This window comes from Scyliorhinus torazame, chromosome 13 (assembly GCF_047496885.1).
Source record: "Scyliorhinus torazame isolate Kashiwa2021f chromosome 13, sScyTor2.1, whole genome shotgun sequence".
NCBI classification, from domain to species: domain Eukaryota; kingdom Metazoa; phylum Chordata; class Chondrichthyes; order Carcharhiniformes; family Scyliorhinidae; genus Scyliorhinus; species Scyliorhinus torazame.
In genome coordinates this window covers 178064408-178086574 of record NC_092719.1, presented here as the reverse complement: position 1 = coordinate 178086574, position 22167 = coordinate 178064408, and the positions used below count along the sequence as shown (strand labels likewise).

The window sequence follows — 22167 nt, the reverse complement described above, 5'->3', positions numbered from 1 at the left end:
AAAGCAGCTCTTCCCCTTAGTTGAAGGGTCAATAACCAGGGGGCATAGTTTTAAGGTGAAAAGCAGGAAGTTTAGAGGAGATTTGAGGAAAAGGATTTTCACCCAGAGGGTGGAATGTACTGTCTGGGAGGGTAGGTGAGGCAGGGAACCTCAATGTTTAAAAAGTACTTGGATGACATTATGAAATGGCTATGGGCCAAACGCTAGAAAGTGGGATTAGTGTAGATTAGAGTAGTTTTTTTTTGTCAGTGCAGGCTTGATGGGCTGAAGGGCCTCTTCTGTACTGTATGATTCGAGATCTGATAGCTGAAGGCATAGTTACCAATTGTGAGATGAAGTGGGAGCTGTACAGGACTCGGGTGTTACAGGAACACAAAGTTCAGGAGACAGGTAATGGCTAGATCACAAAGAACAAAGAAGGAAAGTACAGCACAGGAACAGGCCTTTCAGCCCTCCAAGCCTGTGCTGATCATGATGCCCTAATTGAAAAAAAACCTCCTGCCCTTACTCGATCAGTATCCCTTTATTTCCTCCCTATTCATCTACCCATCCAGATGCCTCTTAAATGTTGCTAATGTGCCTGCTTCCACCACATCCACTGGCAGCAGGTTCCCGGCACCCACCACTCACTGTGTGAAAAACTTATCCCACACATCTCCCTTAAACTTTCCCCCTTTCACCTTGAACCTGTGCCTCCTTGTAATTGACATTTTCACCATTGGAAAAAGCCTCTGACTATCCACCCTGTCTATGCCTCTCATAATTTTGTAGACCTCTATCAGATCTTCCTTCAGGCTCCGTCTTTCAAGTGTAAACAATCCTCGTTTTTAAAAAAATGTATTTTATTACAAACATGTATAAACACAGATTACAACACATAAACACACCTGGAAACATACTTCCCAGCAATCAATTATACAGTTTGTACAAAAAAGCGAGGTATTCCCGGTGAATGAGCTGGCACAGTGGGCTAATTTAGGGGGGGTGCGATTTACGGTAGCGAGAGATAGGTTTAGGTATTTGGGGATTCAGATAGCAAGGGAATGGACGGGGCTCCATAAGTGGAACTTAACAAAGCTGGTGGAGGAGGCCAGGGAGGATCTTAAGAAGTGGGATACACTGCACTTAACATTGGCGGGGAGGGTCCAAGTGGTGAAAATGAATATTCTGCCGAGGTTCTTGTTTATCTTTCAGGCTCTCCCGATCTTTATACCAACGGCCTTTTTTTGGAAAGTAGACACAATATCTCTGACTTTGTATGGGCGGGGAAGGTGCCGAGGGTGGGGAGGACCCAGCTACAGAGGCAGCAAGGGGAGGGTGGTGGGGGGGGGGGGGGGGGGGGGTTGGCGTTGCCGAACTTGCTTCATTATTATTGGGCAGCGAATGTGGACAAGGTGCGGCGGTGGTGGGTTAGGATGGAGGAGGAATCTTGTAAGGGGTCTATTTGAAGGCTATGGTGATGGCAGCATTGCCAATGACTCCAACTAGGTATTCAGGGAGCCCAGTGGTGCAGTCCACGGTGAAGATATGGAATCCGCTGAGGAGGCATTTTAGGGTGGAAGGGATGTTGGTGCTAACGCCGCTGTGCGAGAATCATGGGTTTGAGCCGGGGGGGGGGTGGGGTGGATAGTATATACAGGAGGTGGAGGAAAGTGGGGCTGGTCAAGGTGAGGGATTTGCATTTGGAGGAAGGGTTCGCCAGTCTGGAGGAGCTCATGGAGAGGTAGAGCTGTCGAGGGGTAGTGAGTTCAGGTATCTACAGTTTTGGGACTTTGCACGAAAGGTCTGGAAGGGGTTCCCTAGACTGCCGGGATACACCCTGCTGGAGTGACTGCTGCTTCCCGATGTGGAAGGGAAGAATTGGGGATATATATATGTGGCTGGGGGAGCAGGGAGGTGAGCGGGTAGTGAAGATCAAGGAGAAATAGGAAGCGGAGTTGGGAATGGAGATCAATTGGGGAGTATGGAGTCAGGCACTGCGAAGGGTAAACGGGACCTCCTCTTGTGCAAGGATGAGCCTGATACAGTTTAAGGTGGTGCACAGGGTGCATATGCTTCGGGCAAGAATGAGTGGGTTCTTTCAGGGGGTAGCAGATGAGTCTGAGAGGTGTGGGCGGGGGCCAGCGAATCACGTGCACATGTTTTGATGTTACGAAAAATTGGGAAGATTCTGGGTGAGAGTGTTTGCAGTCTTAGCCAGGATAGTGGAGGAGGAGGTGGACCCGGATCCTTTGGTGGTGATATTTGGGGTTCCAGAGAAGCCGGAGCTCATGGAGAGGAGGACGGCCGATGACATAGCCTTCGCCTCTCTGATTGCACAACGACGAATTTTGCTGGAGTGGCGGTCTGCATCGCCATCAGGGGTAGCAGCATGGTTGGGTGACCTATATGACTTCCTGTGGTTAGAGAAGATAAAGTGTGAGTTAAGGGGCTCAGCAGGGGAGTTTGAGAAAAGGTGGGGGATATTTGTGACCGTGTTTGAGGAGGTGTTCATTGCGGGGGGGGGGGGGGGGGGATGGGGGGGGGGGGGCGGTGACGGGGAGAGTGGGGGGGGGGTGCGGTAATGGGGAGAGTGGGGGGGTGAAAAAGGAGAAAAATCTGTCCAAGCTGTATAGCTGATTGTTGGGAAGTATGTTTCCCGGGGTGTTTATTTGCTGTAACCTACTTTGATACAAGTTTGTAATAAAATGTGTTTTTAAAAAAAATATACAGTCGGTACAAATTTTTCCCCTTCCCCCCACACACACCCCGCGACGAACAGCTCCTCAAACATGGTCACAAACATCCCCCACCTTTTCTCAAATCCCTCTGCAGAGCCCCATAACTCATTTTATCTTCTCCAACTGCAGAAAGTCATACAGGTCACCCAACCATGCCGCTACCGCAGGTGGCGATGCCGACTGCCATTCCAGTAAATTTCGACCGCCACTCCAGTAAAATTCGCCGTTGAGACGTACCTCGTGGCTCTCGCACCTTCCACTCCTTCAGGCAGGCCCACTATTCGCAGGTTCCGCCTTCTCGAGGTATTCTCCTGCTCCTCCACTTTTGCCATCGACGTTTTACACAGGTACCCTAGGAGCCCCACCTTCGCCTCCAGAGCCATCACACGATCGCTGTGGTCCAAGATCACTCCTTCGATTTCCCAAATCTGCGACCCTGCAGCTCCAAACACTTCTCCACCCGTTCCAATGAACTCTTCAGGGGTGCCACAGCTCCTTTCATGGCCTTCGAGCGACCTTTTGCATTTCCTTCCTCTGCTGCTGGAATTCCTCCTTAATAAAAGCCATCAACTACTCCATATGGGGCTTTTCCCATTGCAGCAGCCCTTCCACCACAGATATCCTTACACTGGCTGCTGCAGCAGAGGTTTTCTCTAACTCTTTGGCCAGGTCTCTCACCGTATTCTACCGGGTTTGGTAACCAGCAGACATGCCACTCCTGGGGGAAACTACTCCTCTAACCTTCACCTACACTTTTTCATCAAACTTCCACCCAGTATTGGGTGAAATTAGCTTTTTCCTGTGCCTTCAGGCAGGAGCTACCTGTGTGCAACCACCCACACTATGGCCGCCACCGAAAGTCAAAAACAATCCTAGTTTATTCAATCTCTCCTCATAGCCAACACCGTCAAGACCTGGCGTCAAGACCTGGCAACATCCTGGTGAACCTTCTTTGCACTCTCTCCAAAGCTTCCACGTCCTTCTGATAATGTGGTGACCAGAACTGCATGTAATACTCCAAATGCGGCCTAACCAAGGTTTTATATAACTGCAACATAATTTCCCAACTCCTGTACTCAATGCCCCGACTGATGAAGGCAAGCATGCCATATGCCTTCTTAATTACCTTGGCCATCTGTTTTGTCACTTTTAGGGAACTGTGGACTTGCACACCCAGATCCATCTGTATGTTAATGTTTCTAAGGGTTCTGCCATTTACAGTATAATTCATACCTGGATTTGATCCTCCAAAATGCATCACCTCGCATTTGTCCGGATTAAACTCCATCTGCCATTTCTGTGCCCAAGTCTCCAATCTATCTATATCCTGTTGTATCCTCTGACAATCTTCGGCACTGTCAGCAACTCCGCCAATCTTCATGTCATCTGCAAACTTACTAATCAGACCATCATTTATATATACTACAAACAACAGAGGTCACAGCAATGATCCCTGCAGAACACCACTAGCTACAGATCTTGATTCTGAAAAACACCCTTCCACCGCTACTCTCTGTCTTCTCTCACCAAGCCAGTTTTGTATCCATCTAGCCAGCCCACCCCGAATCCCATGTGATATTAGTTTTTGTACCAGTCTGCCATGTGCGACCTTGTCAAACGCCTTCCTGAAGTCCAAATAAACTACATCCACAGTCCTTCCCTCATTCATTTTCTTTGTTACCTCTACAAAAAAACTCAATTAAGTTGGTGAGACATGACCTTCCCTGTACAAAACCATGCTGTCTGACACTAACTCGTCCATTTTCCTCCAAATGTGCTTATATCCTGTCCCTCAGTATCTTTTCTAAAAGCTTCCCCACCACTGATGTCGGGCTCACCGGCCTATAATTTGCTGGATTATCCCTGCTTCCTTTCTTAAACAGGGGAACAAATTGGCTATTCTCCAGTCCTCTTGAACCTCGCCTGTGGTCAAAGAGGATGTGAAGATGTCTGTTAAGGCCCCAACTATTTCTTCCCTTGCCTCCCGCAGTAACCTGGGATGGATCCCACCCAGCCCCGGGGACTTATCTACCTTAATGCAATTTAAGATACTCAACACTTTCTCCTTTGATATATTGACATTCTCTTTTTTTTTTAAATTTGGAGTACCAAATTCATTTTTTCCAATTAAGAAGCAATTTAGCGTGTTCAGTCCACCTACCTTGCACATCTTTGGGTTGTGGGGGCGAAACCCACGCAAACACGGGGAGAATGTGCAAACTCCACACGGACAGTGGCCCAGAGCCGGGATCGAACCTGGGACCTCGGCGCCGTGAGACTGCAGTGCTACCACTGCGCCACCGTGCTGCCCTCTATTGACATTCTCAAGAGCGTTCACACACCTATCCCTGACCTCAACACCTACAAATATAGGAGTCACAAGACCAGGCAATTTAAGCACAAGAATGATAAATGAAATTTGAGGGATTTATCTTGAAACACAGAACATTGATGATTGAAACAAAATGATTTGGCTGAGAGAAATTACTTCCTGCTGTAAAATGTCGTCATCATTATGGATAACATTGGGGCAGCACAGTGGCGCAGTGGTTACCAGGATCGATCCCGCCTCTGGGTCACTGTCTGTGTGGAGTTTGCACATTCTCCCCGTGTTCCGTGGGTTTTGCCCCCACAACCCAAAGATGTGCAGGCTAGGTGGATTGGCCACGCCAAATTGCCCTTTAATTGGAAAAAATGAATTGGGTACTCTAAATTTAAAAAAAATTATGGATAACATTTACGTAAGTCACATGTTTTATTCCTGCTACCTTGCTACATTTATGCTACCATTTTGTGTCGGTATAGTTGGATCTTTTTTTACAAATATTATTTTTCTGTATAACTATCTACATCTTATACTGCTACTTTGCAATAATATTTGGGCCTAACTTTTAAACTCTCTTGTTCAAATTTTAACACCTAGTCAACCTTCCAGTCGTTGCCACTACCGTCATTTTTGAGTGGTATATTGTCATATTTGCCACTGCCTTATGTAGTTGAGAGCTGTTCCCCAACCCAAAAATGTGCTATCTTTCTCTAGAACAGAGGTCACTTGCATATACATCAGCAAATATTATTTTTCAAATTTGGCGTTCAGCGGATTTTGCAGCTGGATTAATTAACTTTTCAAAATTCATACCTCGCAAATGGCCTGCTTGCTGGTTGCGATTCATTAAAGTATTTTTTTTAATTCATTCGTGGAATCTCGTATCACTGGCAAGACTGACATTTATTGCCTATCCTTAACTCTCTTTGGGAACGTGGTGATGAACGCCTTCTTGAACAGCTACAGTCCATGTGATGAAGTTATTCCCACGAGCTGTTAGATAGGGAGTTCCAGAATTTATATCTTGTGATGGTGAAAGAAGGCAACAGATTTCAAAGTCAGGATGGTGTGTGACCTGAAGGGGATCTTGTAAGTGATGGAGTTCCCATGCGCCTCATGTCCTTGTTCAGCTTGGTTGCATGATGGCTGTTAGCTTTGCATTTCCAATCAATAAATTGCATTCTTAGATTGTTGGCTGATCTTTTTTTAAGAAAGTATTTTTAGTCAGCAGATTTTCAGCAATTTGACAATACAAAACGACCCCCTCCCTCCCTCAACAGTCAACAGTAACCAACTCCTGAAAATGCATGATGAACAAACCCCAACAATTGTTGAACCCATCACTTGAACGCACCCCCGCCCCCCCCCCCCCCCCCCCCCCCCCCCCCCCGAGTGCAAACATTACCTTCTCCAGGGTCAGGGTTCCCCCGCCACGCCGAGACCACCAACCATGAGACTTCCCCTATGGAATTAAACCCCACATATTCCTCAATCATCTTCCCTATCTTGTCCACCAAAAAACCCACATCCATTCTCCACCCCGGCCTCTTGACTGCCCCCTTCTCCAAAACCACAACCATCCAATGTGGAGTGTGATCCGAAATCACATTTGTTGAGTACTCCGACCTCTTAACCCCAGCCAACAGCGCCTTTCACACTGTAAAAAAGTAAATCCTCAAATACACCTTGTGCACCAGGGGGAAAAAAAATGAATACTCTCGATCCCTTGGTTGTAAAAACCTCCATGGGTCCACTCCTCCCACCTCCATCATGAGCCCAACCAACGCCTTCGCCAGCCTCCACAGCGCTCCCTCCCCCCTCCCCGACTGGGTCAGCGAACACGGCGGGTTCTGTCCACCTTCGGTTCCAACATTATGTTCCAGTTCCCCCCCTCGGCCCCCCCCCCCCCCCCCCCCCCCCCTTACTATCAGCTCATGGGTATCCAAATCCAGGATGGTATCCTGCGCCCTCTTCACAAACCCTGCATCATCACAATTGGGGCCATATACGTTCGCCAGGGCAGCACGGTGGCGCAGTGGTTCGCACTGCAGTCTCACGGCGCCGAGGTCCCAGGTTCGATCCCGGTTCTGGGTCACTGTGTGGAGTTTGCACATTCTCCCCGTGTTTGCGTGGGTTTCGCCGTCACAACACAAAGATGTGCACGGTAGGTGGATTGAACATGCTAAATTGCCCCTTAACTGGAAAAATTTAATTGGGTGCTCTAAATCTATTTAAAAAAATATATGCTTGCCAGCGCCACCAACCTCTCCTCTAACACAATACACCCGTCACTGCCATGTACTTACCCTCCTGATCAGCCACCACCTTCTCCATCTTTGAACCTCGCCGTCTTGCCCACCAATATTGCTACCCTCCCACCCCGAGCTCTACTATCAAACCCTGAATGAAATACATGACTCACCCAACCCTTCCTAAGCCTCACCTGATCCTTCACCCTCAAATGGGTCTCCTGCAGCAGCACCAAATCTGCCTTTAATCTAGCTGATCATTAATTATGCTAAAAACTTGGAACCCATTTCTCTTAAATAACTGTCATGAAGCATGCTGATGTTTTCTGCGAGGGTATCCCAACTTGGAACACCGGTTCATGGGGATGTTTTGTTTTTGTGTGATGAGACAAGTGAAACCCCAGTGAGAATAAATAGCCCAGTCATGTAACAATTATGAAAGATTGCTCTTAAAGTGAAGACAACTGCTCACAAACAGGACTACTCTACTCTCACTCAATTAAGATGTATGAATTACTAAACACAGTTTATACAGAACATACCCCTTGTTGCACAATATATTAGATTCCCCCTGTTCCCCAAACAACACAAAATTGAAATGAAAATTGCTTATTGTCACGAGTAGGCTTCAATGAAGTTACTGTGAAAAGCCCCTAGTCACCACATTCCAGCACCTGTTCGGGGAATCTGGTATGGGAATTGAACCGTGCTGCTGGCCTGCCTTGGTCTGCTTTCAAAGCCAGTGATTTAGCCCAGTGAGCTAAACCAGCCCCTGAAAATGAAAATCGCTTATTGTCACAAGTAGGCTTCAAATGAAGATACTGTGAAAAGCTCTTAGTCGCCACATTCCGGCGCCTGTTCGGGGAGGCTGGTACAGGAAATTGTATAACTAGCTGCAGTTACCACAATACAGGGATGATACTCATAGAATCAGAGAATCCCTACGGTGCAGAAGGAGGGCATTCGGCCCTATCTCCATAAGCTAACTCACCCCCTGGACAATTAAGGGGCAATGTAGCATGGCCAATCCGCCTAACCACATTTTTGGACTATGGGAGCAAACCGTAGCACCCAGAGAAAACCCACGCAGACATGGGGAGAAAGTGAAAACTCCACACAGACAGTCACCCAAGGCTGGAATTGAACCCAGGTCCCTGATGCTGTGAGACAGCAGTGCTAACCGCTGTGTCACCATGCTGTTCCTGAAATCTGCGGTTGTCTTTTCTTGGTCCAGTGAAGATATTTTTAAACTGCTGTTACGATGGTTTTTTGCACTACCGTGGCTCTAAGACTTAGAAGCTAGTTTGCTGTCAACGTGGCCTTCAGGCTTCATGGCGAGAAACTGGGCTGTCCCAGCTTTCTGAGACTGCTAGATGATAACTGCCTCCCTTCCTTCTCAGAGACGACCAATTATACCTTTGTTGTTCTTTGATTATGCCTTCTGTGTATTTGGCTGTCTGCCACTATCAACTTCCTTGACTATACATTAAAATAGGTGTATCTCATGGACCTTCCCAATTGTCTGTAATCTGTTTCTCCTCCATAAACTATACACATTTGATTATTATCTAAACTCGTTGCGGGGGAGACACATACCAAATACTGTTTATGCTGTCTCCAGGCAGATTCATGACAGTGACTGAATTCTGCTTCCAATTTAGAATATTGTACATCACACTTAGCTAAATTAAGTTAATTGGTATTACCAAATATCTGTCATAATGTGTTGCTTTTATTTACTTACAGTATGGAATTTAATTTTACATTTAATGAGTTACCTTTGTATCAATTAAGTTCTTTCATCTAAAGGCTATTCACATGACAGCCACAAGGGAGCATTAAACTCTGAGGCTCCCATTGGAAATAATGCCACCTATTGTGTTTTGGATCTTTCCTTAAACACATACAAATATAACGGTCATTAAACATGTTAACACAAACAAAAACATCATTTATTTTCTATTTTGTATTCTATAACATTCCATAACAAACAAGTGATGAGGGTGCTCTGAGTACATACCCATGCCACACTGTGTTAACTCGACCTTATTACAATTGTGCAGCTCTTCCTGGAGGCTTTCCCCTGCCTGGTTGATACAAACTGAAAAAATAAATATTTTTATTTAAGAGCTTTAATTTCACCTGAGGAGATTTCAGGCCAATCGAAGTCCAACAACCTGCCCTGGAAACTTGTGACAAATTGCCAATAATCTTGCAATTTGTTATTTTTTAAAAAGCATTTCTTATGCTATATACAATGTAACACAAACAGTTGAGATGTTCCATAACATTCTAAAACAACCCACGACATTAAAAAAGTCAATTTGCCCGATCTCCCAATGTTTATGATCTTTTAAAACATTCCAGGATCCAGATCCATATCTTTGCCAAAAGCTAATCAGTTCTTCCTTGATTTTGTTGAACTTTGTTCATTCGTTTTTCAGATATATTGTTTACAGACTGAAAAACAGGGACAAAAATATTACCTCAGCCACCTTCACAGAAGGTGGATAGAGGTAATATAGTTTTGTATGATACTGCTAAACCATCTAAAGACTTTGTGATATCCATAACCCCTTTGCCATGTACAATAGATCTCCCAATGCATTGTTCACAATATCTTGATCGGGGAGTAACGGAGGTGGGGTACCTTGGATAAGGGAAGGATTTAAGGTTTTTGTGGGGAAGAAAATTAACAGATAGGACCAATTAATATATTTAACATAGTTTGCTCTGCTTTGCTTTGTAAGTCAGAAGTTACTTACCTGTTCTCTGTCTGTCTTTTTCTGTCCTGTCTTTCCTCTTCTGTTTTCTGTCTCATTCAGCTCTTTTCTCCTTAATTCTTGTGTTATCCTTTGTTTGTCTCCTTTTCTGGGTCTTGCTCTATCCTCTCTCATTTAAGTTGGTCTGAATTGTGGGTGTTATTCAGTAAACGGTACAGGCAAGAGTTGATGGGGAAAACAAGCCTGAATGGCAGGCAATGTTTTTGGATGGGAAGCAACAGAACTCCGGTACAGACTGACTTTTCATGACCCCTCCCTACCTCCGCTAATCCCATTCTCCCTTCATTTCCTTCTTCTCCACTCTGCATTTCCTCTTCTCTTCACTTATCATTTCGCCCATGTTACCCTCACCGCATCAGCTAGGCTATAAAGCTGTTTTTCCAACATTAAGTCAAAAATTTTGCAATTTGATTTTTTTTTAAAAGCATTTCTTATGCTTTATATAATGTAACACAATCAGCATTGTGAGAAATAAACTTCTAGGCTCCCCAGCTCAAGCTGTGCAACTGGTGAAGAGAAACTGGGTCAAAGGAGTTTCGGCCTAGATTTTGTGCTCAGTCTCTTGACTAGGACTTGAACCCACTGAAACCCTCTGACTCACAGATGACAGTGAACTACAACACACATGCTGTATGGGGAACATTACAATGAATGGTTTAACCTCTAACATTTACATTTGATGACCTGGCTATCTTAGCTAACATACTTAACATGCAAAGCATACAAAACAAAGGGGTAGAAATTGCTGCTGACTTTTCGTGGAAACTGGGTACAGTGAATAATCCCTGCACCAGAACTGTGGGCACAAGGCTTGATCAAAATTATGTCTTGGGCCTCACCTAAGTTGGACTGTTGGGTTGGAGACATGTTGCAGATCCACAGGCAACTTAATTTAATAATCTTTATTGTCACAAGTAGGCTTACATTAACACTGCAATGAAGTTACTGTGAAAAGCCCCTAGTCACGACATTCCGGCGCCTGATCGGGTAAACAGAGGGAGAATTCAGAATGTCCAAATTACCTAACAGCACGTCTTTCAGGACTTGTGGGAGGAAACTGGAGCACCCGGAGGAAACCCATGCAGACTCCGGGAGAACGTGCAGACTCCGCACAGACAGCTGGGAATTGAACATGGGACCCTGGGGCTGTGAAGCAGAAGTGCTACCCACTGTGCTACCGTGATGGCCAAGTGGACGTCACAGTGAACGTGATCCTGGTAGCAGCTTTGGGTAAGCCCCCAAGGAGAATCCATAGAATCCCTACAGTGCAGAAGGAGGCCATTCGGCCCTTTGGGTTTGCACCAACCCTACAAAAGTGCACTCTACGTCTGCCCACTCACCTGCCCTATCCCCGTAACCCTGTGCATTCACCATGGCCAATCTACTTAACCTACACATGTTTGGACACTAAGGGGGAATTTAGCATGGTCAGTCCAACTAACCTGCACGTCTTTGGACTTTGGGAGGAAATCATAGCATCTGGAGGAAACTCATGCAAACACTGGGAGAACGTATAAACACCACATAGTCACCCAAGGCCGGAATTGAAATCTGTTCCCTGCCGCTGTGAGGCAGTGCTGAACACTGTGGCACTGTGTTGCCCAAAAAGAGTTGGTGTACTTTGGGGTCCCTATCCTTGAGGATTATGGGGAGGGCATTCAATTTCCTTTGGCTCTAGAAATGTTGCCATTTTCCATTCTTTGGCTGCAGGGTTGCTGAAGAATCTAGAGTGGGGCAGGGCATAATGTCTGTCTGGAATGCTAAAACGAATGGCACCATGAATTTAGAAGTGGGACCAACAGCAATGCAGACAACCTCACTGCTAAATTGGTACACTGTGCACCAGGTGTTGTAAGACTTGGTGTTGTAAGACTTCTTACTGTGCCCACCAGAAACAAGTGCAACTCAATCTAATAGCAACCCGAACATTTTCACAAGGCGATGGAAGAGGCAGGATGTTTGATAAATCACTGTTATTACTTATAGTTTAATGTGCAGAATAATGTGGGCGTGGAGGAGTGTGGACTTCATCACATTCACGGTATAAAACAATCACGGCAAGGTAATATCAGTGAAGTATAGAAGTGTAGTAAGGTTCTTCCAAATCCAGTGTATTTCAATATTTTTTGTCTTCAAATTGCATACTTTTAAAGCTTTGAAACAATGATTTATTTCGTAATAGGATGTGCATCTGGGGAGAAATAATATCAAATATGCCCCGGAAAAGCAAAGTGCTCGCATTCTTGTGAGGGGGAGACGAACGTTTTCATTTCGCTTCGAGAACTTCAATTGGTGTTACCCCGAACCTGATATCCCAAGTTACTGCCGTGAAAAAATATATCATTTTTACAAATCTGAAATGTCAATCCATTGATACATGGTTAGAAGCAAGTGTTGTTTTCCTGACGGAGGGTATTGTACATATAAATAATAATTGATGGTGTCCTGCTGCAGGGGCGGGGAAACGAGCCCCCCGCCCCCCGCCGCGGCTCAGTAACGGTGCCCCTGCCCTCAGTAACCAAGGCCGATGAGGACGCCGGTGTGCGCTCGGGTTGCCCGGGTTTACTTGTGGACGGGTACGATCTGCCATAGGTATTGATGTTTGGGGATCGGGGTGAGTCTCTGTTCTCTCTCTCTCCCCCCCCCCCCCCCACCCCCACCCCCACCCCCCGGGCCGTCTGTGCGCTTTTCCAAACTCCCACTGCTCTCGACGATGCTGGTACTCAAGAGGACACCTGGAAGAGAACGCGCGTGCGCGCCCGTCCCCATACCATCTCGCGCGTCCCTTCAATCGCCCCCAACCCCCCCCCATCTCGCGCGTCCCTCCCCGCCTCCCCCCTCGCCCCCGAGCTCGCGCGTCCCTTAGCATCTCGCGCAACCCGCTCGCCTCCCCGCCGAGAGCGCGCGCGTGCCCCCCTCCCCCCCCCCCCCCCCCCGCCCTCTCAGCGAGGCAGTCAGCGCTCGAGCCCAGTCCGCAGCTCCGCCCGTGCTCCTTTCCTCCGCTCCCTGTCAGAGTCAGGCCGACAGCAGCAGCCGGGCGCGGGCGGGGGGCGGGCGGCCGGGGCTTGGGGGGGGTGGGTGGGTGGGTGAGGGGGGGGGGGGCAGGGGGAAACGGACCGGCCGGCTGGCAGGAGGGACGTGGGCAGCGCACCGGGAGCAGCGATGAGATGAGAGCCGTGGGTTGAAGCACCGGCGGAGCCCGGATGTTATAATGATGCTGGATAAAAAAACGGAGGGAAACGAAATAGCCGCCGGTGTCTGACCACCATGGGGGTCGGGGGATGAGAAGCCGCCTCGTCGTTTCGTTTTTTTTATCAGTTTTGTTTTTGATGTAATACAAAAAAAGGTGGTGAGAATGTATGAATTAAAGGAGCCCTACGAAGGTAAATGTCCCCAGCTTTGATTATATCAACGGCACAATCGAGGATGCTCGAGATAGTGACTTTGAAGGTTTTAATTAATACATCTGACATTTGCCCTGAGCTATTTTCTTTCTATTTGATTCACGAGAGACATTTCGCTACAAAGGAGCAAACAAAAAAGTCTCAGTCATGGTTTTGGATCAAAATAATTAGGTTGAACCTCGACACAGGAGTTTGACAGGCAGTGCAATGATTGTTAATAAACGTTTTCCCCCCCAGAACTTTTTACTTAAACAGTTAAAATCCACATGAGGTTTAAGGATCGCACCTTGCTGAATAGAGGTACAGACCTTGGTTGTGACTGTTGCAGACTTCGCTTCAAAGAAATAATACATGCTTCATTGGAATACATTTTGTGACAGTTAATGTGGCAGAAAGATACATACACCGTCTTCATCTGTTTAAATAAATGTTTTTGTTTCAGAGTTTTTGTGTGTGTAAGGCGGCAGTAACATGAAACCTCACTGAATATATACCCTTTTAAAGTGTGTATTTGTAATCTAGCAATATTGCCAGCTGTTGAACTGTTTGCGATGGGTAATTTATTTTGCTGTTTTCACATGTTTGGCTGGTCTGGCGTGTTTAAACACAAAATCATGATTTCCCTGTTGTATTTGCTCTCGCGATTTCAAAAATTGATTCGTTTAAAGTGTTGCTTTAAACCGTGATATCTAGTGAGCAGTGTGGTTTTTTTTGTCAAATGAAAAGGTCACTTCCATATCTGATTACGTATTTTTTTTTAAAACACAGGAGTAAATTATGCCATCAACAGACTCCCGCTACCTAGCGACGGACCGGGTCTCCAGTCAAACTCCGAACCGCCGAGGCCAGCAGCACTATCCTGGCAGGCTGCTATTGACGCGGCGAGGCAGGCTAAAGCTGCCGCAAACATGAACTCAACCACGGAATCCAACAACGCAGCAGCCCAAAGAAAACGCCAGCAATTCGCCAAGAGCAAGAAGCAGCAGGGCAGCACTGTGAACAACAGGCCGGCCCGTGCCCTATTCTGCTTAAATCTCAACAATCCCATTAGAAGAGCCTGTATTAGTATAGTAGAATGGAAGTATCCTTTTCCTCTGCTCTTGGTCATGCATGCGATGTGCGCAGGAGCTTCGATATAACACCGTGAAAAATCATTAGCTGCGTGTTCTACTTTTTTGAGTGCTCCTGCAAGGTCATCACAGCATTTACATACTGCACGTAAAATTCAACCAAACATATTGGGTACTGTCTTTGCAGGCAAAATGTTAGCAAACCCTAAGCGAAACTACTTCCAATGGGGAAAATAAATATATTTGTCATTTAGTAAATTTCATGTAAACTCAATATGCTTACGAACATCATTCTCATTTTACAGCAGCATTTTATATAAAAGCAAAGAAAACACAAATTGAGTGAACTGAACTCAATAGAAAAATATATTTCCTTAGAAAAAGTTCTTTCTGAATGGTATTGCAATAACCCCCAGTTACACCTGAACACTACACTGAATCATTATGTTTGGTTATTTATTTGAAGGTGAAATCAAACTTGGCAGACATGCTGTTTCTCCAAAACTTTTCAACCTCCTGAGGAATATATGTTTTTGCTAAATTAACTGCACAACTATGATTATCTAATGTAAATAAAAACAGAAATGTTGTAAATACTGAAGTGGTCAGGCAACACGTGTGGAGAGAAAGACAGTTAACATTTCAGGTGGATATCCTTTCATCTGAAGTAATTATTTTAACAACTGATTTCCTGAAATGGATAATTGCACCAAACTTTATAGTCCCATGATTTAAAATATTTTACATTTTTAACCCAAATAATCACTCGTTTTAGGAATATATCTTTAAATTTTCCAATAAAATTTAAAAGGAAATGCAATAATCCAATATTGTGCAGATTAGGTGTGTTGGTCACGATCAATGCACAAGGTTACAGGGATAGGGGGTGTTACTAGGGTGGGAGAGGGGGAAGTTGATCTGCTGACGAGGATGGAAACTGGACATGGCAACAGTGAGGAGGTCATGGGTGGAGCCGGCCAGGAGGCGGGCCAGAGGAAGCGCGAAAGGGGATGGCTGATCGGCAAGGGGAGGGGGGGGCGAAGTCCCCCCCAACCAGGCTGATCACCTGGAATGTTAGAGGACTAAACGGGTCAGTGAAGATGGCGCGTGTTTGCGCATTTGCGGGTTCTGAAGGCGGACGTAGTCATGCTGCAGGAGACGCACCTGAAAGTGGCAGACCAGGTTAGGTTGAGGAAGGGCTGGGTTAGTCAGGTCTTTCATTCGGGGCTTGACACTAAGACTAGGGGGGGGGTTGCGATCCTGATTAATAAAAGGGTTCAATTTGAGGCGGAGGGTACAGTTGCGGACGGGGGCGGCAGATTTGTTATGGTTAGGGGTAAGCTCGAAGGGGTGAGAGTAGTCTTGGCCAGTGTGTATGCCCCTAATTGGGACGATCTGGATTTCATCAGGAGGTTGCTCGGGATGCTCCCCGACTTGGACTCACGCAAATTGATCATGGGTGGGGACTTTAACACAGTCCTGGACCCGAGCCTGGATCGGTCGTCTTCAAAAACAGGCAGGTTGCCAGCGATGGCAAAGGAACTGAGAGGGTTCATGGAGGAAATGGGGGGAGCTGATCCGTGGAGATTTAGCCGGCCGTCGGCGAGGGAGTTTTCGTCCTACCCCCGCATCCATAAGGTGTATTCCCGATTTGATTTCTTTGTCATGAGTAGGGACTTGCTGGCCGGGATGGTGGGGGCAGAATATTCGGGAATTACCATATCGGACCATGTTCCGCACTGGGTGGACCTATGGATTTGTAAGGATAGCTTCCAGCGCCTACAATGGAGGTTGGAAGTTGGATTGCTTGCGGAAGAGGCGGTGTGTGAGAGACTCAGGAAATGCATGCAGAATTACCTGCAGGTAAATGATACCGGAGAAGTCTCGGCAGCAGTGCCCTGGGAGGCAATGAAGGCAGTGGTGAGAGGGGAGCTGATCTCAATCCGGGCCCATAGGGACAGGACAGACAAGGCAGAAACGACCGACTGGTTCAGGAAATTTTACGGACGGACAGGAGCTACGCGGAGTCCCTGAGGCCAGAGTTACTCAGGAAACGACAGCGGCTGCAGGCCGAGTTCGCGGTGCTGACTACAGGTAAGGCTGTAGAGCAGCTTAGAAAGGCAAAAGGCGCGATATATGAGCATGGAGAGAAGGCCAGCAGAATGCTCGCGCAACAACTAAGGAAGAGAGAAGTGGCTCGGCAGATAGGAAGGATAGAGGATGGGGAGGGAAATCTGGTGGGGGACCCGGCAGGGCTGAACAAGGTGTTTAGGGACTTTTATAGTAAGTTATACACTTCGGAACCCCCCAGGGGACCGGAGGGGATGAGACGATTCCTGGACGGACTGACCTTCCTGTCACTAGTGGGGAGGGTGCAGACTGTTAAGATGACGATCCTCCCGAGATTCTTGTTCATATTTCAGTGTCTCCCCATTTTCATCCTGAGGTCCTTCTTTAAGAGGCTGAATAAAATTATCCTGGGATTTGTCTGGGCGGTGAAGTCCCCGCGGGTGAGGAAGGTGATGCTTGAAAGGAACAGGGGAGGGGGGGCTGGCGTTGCCGAACTTTAGCAACTACTACTGGGTGGCCAACATAGCGATGATAAGTAAATGGATGGTGGGCACGGGTCGGTCTGGGAGCGGATGGAGGCTGCTTCGTGCGGGGGCACCAGTTTGGCGGCCCTGGTTACGGCGCCTCTGCCGCTCCCGATGGCGCGTTACTCCACCAGTCCTATAGTGGTGGCGGCTTTGCGGATCTAGGGCCAGTGGAGGAGGCATATAGGGGAAGTGAGAGCATTGGTGTGGACCCCAATCTGCGGCAATCACCGATTTGCCCCGGGGAACATAGACGGTGGGTATCGACTGTGGCGGAGGGCGGGGATTGTGAGAGTGGGTGATCTGTTCATGGAAGGGAACTTTCTGAGCATGAGGGCGTTGGAGGAGAAGTTTGGGCTGGTGGGAGGGAATGACTTTAGATACTTACAGGTGCGGGATTTCATGTGCAGACTGGTGCCGTCCTTCCCACGCCTCCCACCAAAGGGGAGGCAGGACAAGGTAGTTTCTAGGGGAAAGGTAGGTGAGGGCAGAGTCTCAGATATTTACAAAGAACTAATGGGAGCAGAGGATACACAGACTGATGACCTGAAGCTTAAGTGGGAAGAGGAGCTCGGGGGGGGGGCGGAGGTGGAGGACGGTATTTGGGCAGAAGCTCTGCGCAGAGTAAACATGACCGCAACGTGTGCCATGCTCAGTCTGATCCAGTTTAAGGTCGTGCACTGGGCCCACATGACGGTGGCCCGGATGAGTACATTTTTCGGGCTAGAGGACAAGTGTGCCAGATGCGCCGGTGGGCCGGTTAATCATGTGCACATGTTATGGTTGTGCCCTAGACTCAGGGGATACTGGCAGGGATTCGCGGACATCATGTCCCGGGTTTTGAAAACTGGGGCGGTAATGAGTCCTGAGGTGGCAATCTTTGGGGTGTCGGAGGACCTGGGAGTCCAGGAGGAGAAGGAGGCCGATGTCTTGGCCTTTGCTTCCCTGGTAGCCCGGCGACGAATACTGTTGGCATGGAGGGACTCAAAGCCCCCGAAGACCGAAACATGGCTATCGGACATGGCGAGCTTTCTCCGTCTAGAAAAGGTTAGGTTCGCCTTGAGAGGTTCATTATCGGGGTTCACCCGGAGGTGGCAGCCATTCATTGACTTCTTCGCAGAGAATTAATCGTCAGTGGGGGGGGGGGGGCGCTAGGGTAGTGTAGAGTAGGGGGTGATTTAGGCACGTCCTTGCGAGAAAGGAGTTGTGGTTTGCACTATGTGTTATTTGCTTTTCCTTTTGTACGGTCTATACAATGTCATTGTTTTATATGCTAAAAATACCTCAATAAAATTGTTTATTAAAAAAAAGATTACAGGGATAGGGCAGGGATGTGGGTCTAGGAGAGGTGCTCTTTTTGGAGGGTTGGTGCAGACACTGTGGGCCGAATGGCCTTCTGCACTGTGTGGAATCTATAAATAATCTACCTACCAACTGACATTACCAGAATTTATAGCATTTAGAATGTACTATCTGAGAGTGGAGGAAGATTCAATCATGGCATTCAAAAGGGAATCTGATCAAAAAGGAAAAGAAATTGCAGGGATATGAGCAAAAGCTGGGGGAGTGGCACTAATTGACTTGTTCGTGCAGAGAGTTAGCACAAACGTGACAGGCCGAATGTGCTGTAACCATTCTTCGATTCCATAAAAAGCAGCACTAATGCATTATATTTTTATATTGTGCTGTTATTCGACAGCAATATCTGCTATACCCAAGAAACATTTACTGTTAACTACATTAATAGTAGTTGTATTCAGGTTTTCAATACAAAACTCAATGGGTCATAATTTTCTGTCATCATGGTGAGACTTATGGTGCTTGCCTTATATGCAAATGTTACGGTTACTTCAGATGAGTGGCAGCTACAAAAACCCAAATATTACTGTCCCAATTTTAGCTTCCTTGCTCTCTGGTTCACCATTGAAATGCATTGAATGATTTGAAGTTGCTGTATTTGCACAGTCGGGCTGTATTTGCAGTCATATGAACAAAACTTGCCAGCGAAGGTTACATCTTGTCCATTGTACTCTTAAGTACCCTTCCTTAAGTACGTTTTTAACAATGTGATATTAATTACCTTTGAATAATCTGTCAATGAGGATTAACTATTAAAGTGGGCACTTCGATTTGTTCAAGGAAGATTTGGTTAGTATTCAAAATTCTGATCGTGTAAATAGGAAGAAACTTTCCAGTGTTCGTTGGATCAGTAACTAATAGGCACATTTAAGATAATTGCCAAAAGATTGTGCTGAGGAAATTAGCACTGGAAATACTGAAGTAATATGAAGTTAACCGCTATCTGCTCAAAATCATATTCTACTTCATGGGGCCATTAGAAAGGCCCATTTATCGCTTCTCGGCCTTTTGGCTAAGATCAAGCGTCTGTAGATTGAGCCTTTGGGTTCAGATCTGGTATGTCTCTCTTGTGGGGACCATAAATTTGATTCAATTTGAATTAGTTTTTTGGAGCAGGCAAGGAGCTGGATTAGGGGTACGCCCCTGACCCACACTCTGAGCCCTGGCTTGGTAACTCAGAAAAGGAAAAATTAAAAAAAAAAAAGGCCCATTTAAGTTTCATCATTTCCATTTGGGGACAAAATATTTCCTGTACAAATAAAAAACAAAGCTGTATATTTTAATCATGTTGCATGCTTCACTTGAAAAATTATTTTCCTTCAGATTATTTTGTGAGATAAATTTGTAGACTGATTTTGTTGCCAAAATAACAGAGAGGCTAGTGGTACGCAACTTCATTTAAGCGTAAACGGTACAGTTAAATGACACTATCCAAGGATTACTGTCCGAGTTGTGCTGCTCCACTTTGATCAAAAGGTCTTTTGATCTGCCTCACTGAAGTGCGTTGAATGTTGTAAGTTGCTGTATTTCCATGGTAAACAAACTCAATGCACCACCGAAGGTTATTCATAGATTCTACAGTGCAGAAGGAGGCCGTTCAGCCCATCGAGTCTGCGCCGGCTCTTGTAAAGAGCACCCTACCCAAGGTCAACACCGCCACCCTATCCCCATAACCCAGTAACCCCACCCAACACTTAGGGCAATTTTGGACACTAAGGGCAATTTAGCATGGCCAATCCACCTAACCTGCACATCTTTGGACTGTGGGAGGAAACCGGAGCACCCGGAGGAAACCCACGCACACACGGGGAGGATGTGCAGACTCCGCACAGACAGTGACCCAAGCCGGGAATCGAACCTGGGACCCTGGCGCTGTGAAGCAATTGTGCTATCCACAAGGCTACCGTGCTGCCCTTATATATGTATAAGAGCAAGTATCCATTTAATGACATGAATACTGTTAAATTACTGACAATTAATCTCCGAAATGGTTTAAATCTAATCCTTGTTTCTCTTTCTGACTCTGATTTGACACTAAATTTACACACCCTAATTTACACTTTCTTTCCAGTCTTTATGGTGTTAATTTTGCAATTGTTCAATCTGGTTAAGGAGATGTACAGTTACTTCACTTGTTCACTTGGGACCTAGATGCTCTGTTTTCCTCACAGTATTGCTACCAGCTTGCATTTTCAATTCCTTGCCACATAAAATATTTGAAAATCCAAATGTGTGAAGCCAAGTCTAACTGTTAGATCCCCTGCTTCAGCACGTTATCATCGAATCACTACAGTGCAGATGGACGCCATTCAGCCCATCGAGTCTGCACTGACCCTTGGAAAGAGCACCCTACCAAGGCCTAAACACCCACCCTATCCCAGTAACACCACCTGAACGTTTGTATACAATTTAGCATGGCCAATCCACCTAACCTGCACATTTTTGGACAGTGGGAGGAAACTGGAGACCCGGAGTAAACCCTTGTAGACGGGGTGGGGGGGGGGGGGGGGGGGGAGTGCAAACTCCACACAGCCAGTCACGAATTGAACCCAGGTCCCTGGCACTGTGAGGCAGCAGTGCTAACTACTGTGCCACTGGGCTGCCCCTATTAATTATGACCTATTAATTGTAGCAAAATATATAATCACTTTTAACTGGCTCAAAATTAGTTCCTTTTGTAATAATGTTGGAAAAATCAAGTAGTTAATTTACTAAATTTCATTTTATGCTTTTGGGAACTTTTTTAGTTTATGAAAAATCAAGATTTAGTCATGATTAAGACAACATTTATCCATTCTTTTGAGTTTTGATAATAGCTGTTGGTGTTCATTAATTACTTTGTTTTCTTATTGAAACAGTTAATTCCTTGACATTAAAAACAGGCCATTTGATATCTTTATATTGATTGCTATTTTTGCCAACTGTGTGGCCTTAGCTGTTTACATACCTTTCCCAGAAGATGACTCTAATTCAACCAATCATGACCTGGTAAGTGCTCTTTGATTACTTCTATCTAACTACTGTTATCTACTTTATTTGAATATACAATGAGAAGCAGAAGAAGGAGCTCAACACTGAGTTAGTTCTATTAAAACGACTAATGTTATTCTGGTCTAATATTCTGGATATAGTATAGTAAGTAACTTGGTGGTATTTCTGGAATCTGTGAAGACTCATCATTTATAAGTTGGATGTCTATTTAGATACATAGGTTGTCAAATATTTCTTAAGGTAGTACAAGCTTTCCTTGGGTATTGCTACTTGCTGTGGAGTGGTATTGTTTTTATAGATGACTTTTCTGTGTGTACAATAGTTCTTGTAAATAGAAAGGACAGGCGCAATACAACGTTTAGATGTTATCTTGGAATTATAGAATTGTGCTGTGAAAAAGTGAATTACTTCTTAATGCTGATGTGAACTAATTTCCTGTTGATAAACACTTTATTAATACTGCTTGTATTATTTAAATATGAGTATTTGAAGCAGGAAAATCCATAGAAAAGTGTAGTGGAGCTATAGAAAAGCAGCAAGTTTCCTAGCAACTTGTGTTGTACCGTTTTTGATCTTTCCCCAAATCTCATTAATGTAACAAGACTGTCCTCCTTTGAATTGATCATCATGTTTGAATTGTTGGTCTACTAAATCTGAATAATGAATTGGAA

The 22167-nt window shown here is 45.8% G+C and overlaps 1 protein-coding gene across 1 annotated transcript in view; it reads left to right on the top strand.

Annotated features, from left to right (window-relative positions):
* Nucleotides 1–22167, top strand: part of cacna1db (calcium channel, voltage-dependent, L type, alpha 1D subunit, b) — a 1216201-nt gene that overhangs the window by 113418 nt on the left and 1080616 nt on the right. Inside the window, exons 2-3 of the mRNA XM_072472487.1 lie at nt 14251–14563; nt 21388–21493. Of these exons, the coding sequence (XP_072328588.1) occupies nt 14251–14563; nt 21388–21493 (419 nt within the window). The remainder of the gene's footprint in view (nt 1–14250; nt 14564–21387; nt 21494–22167) is intronic.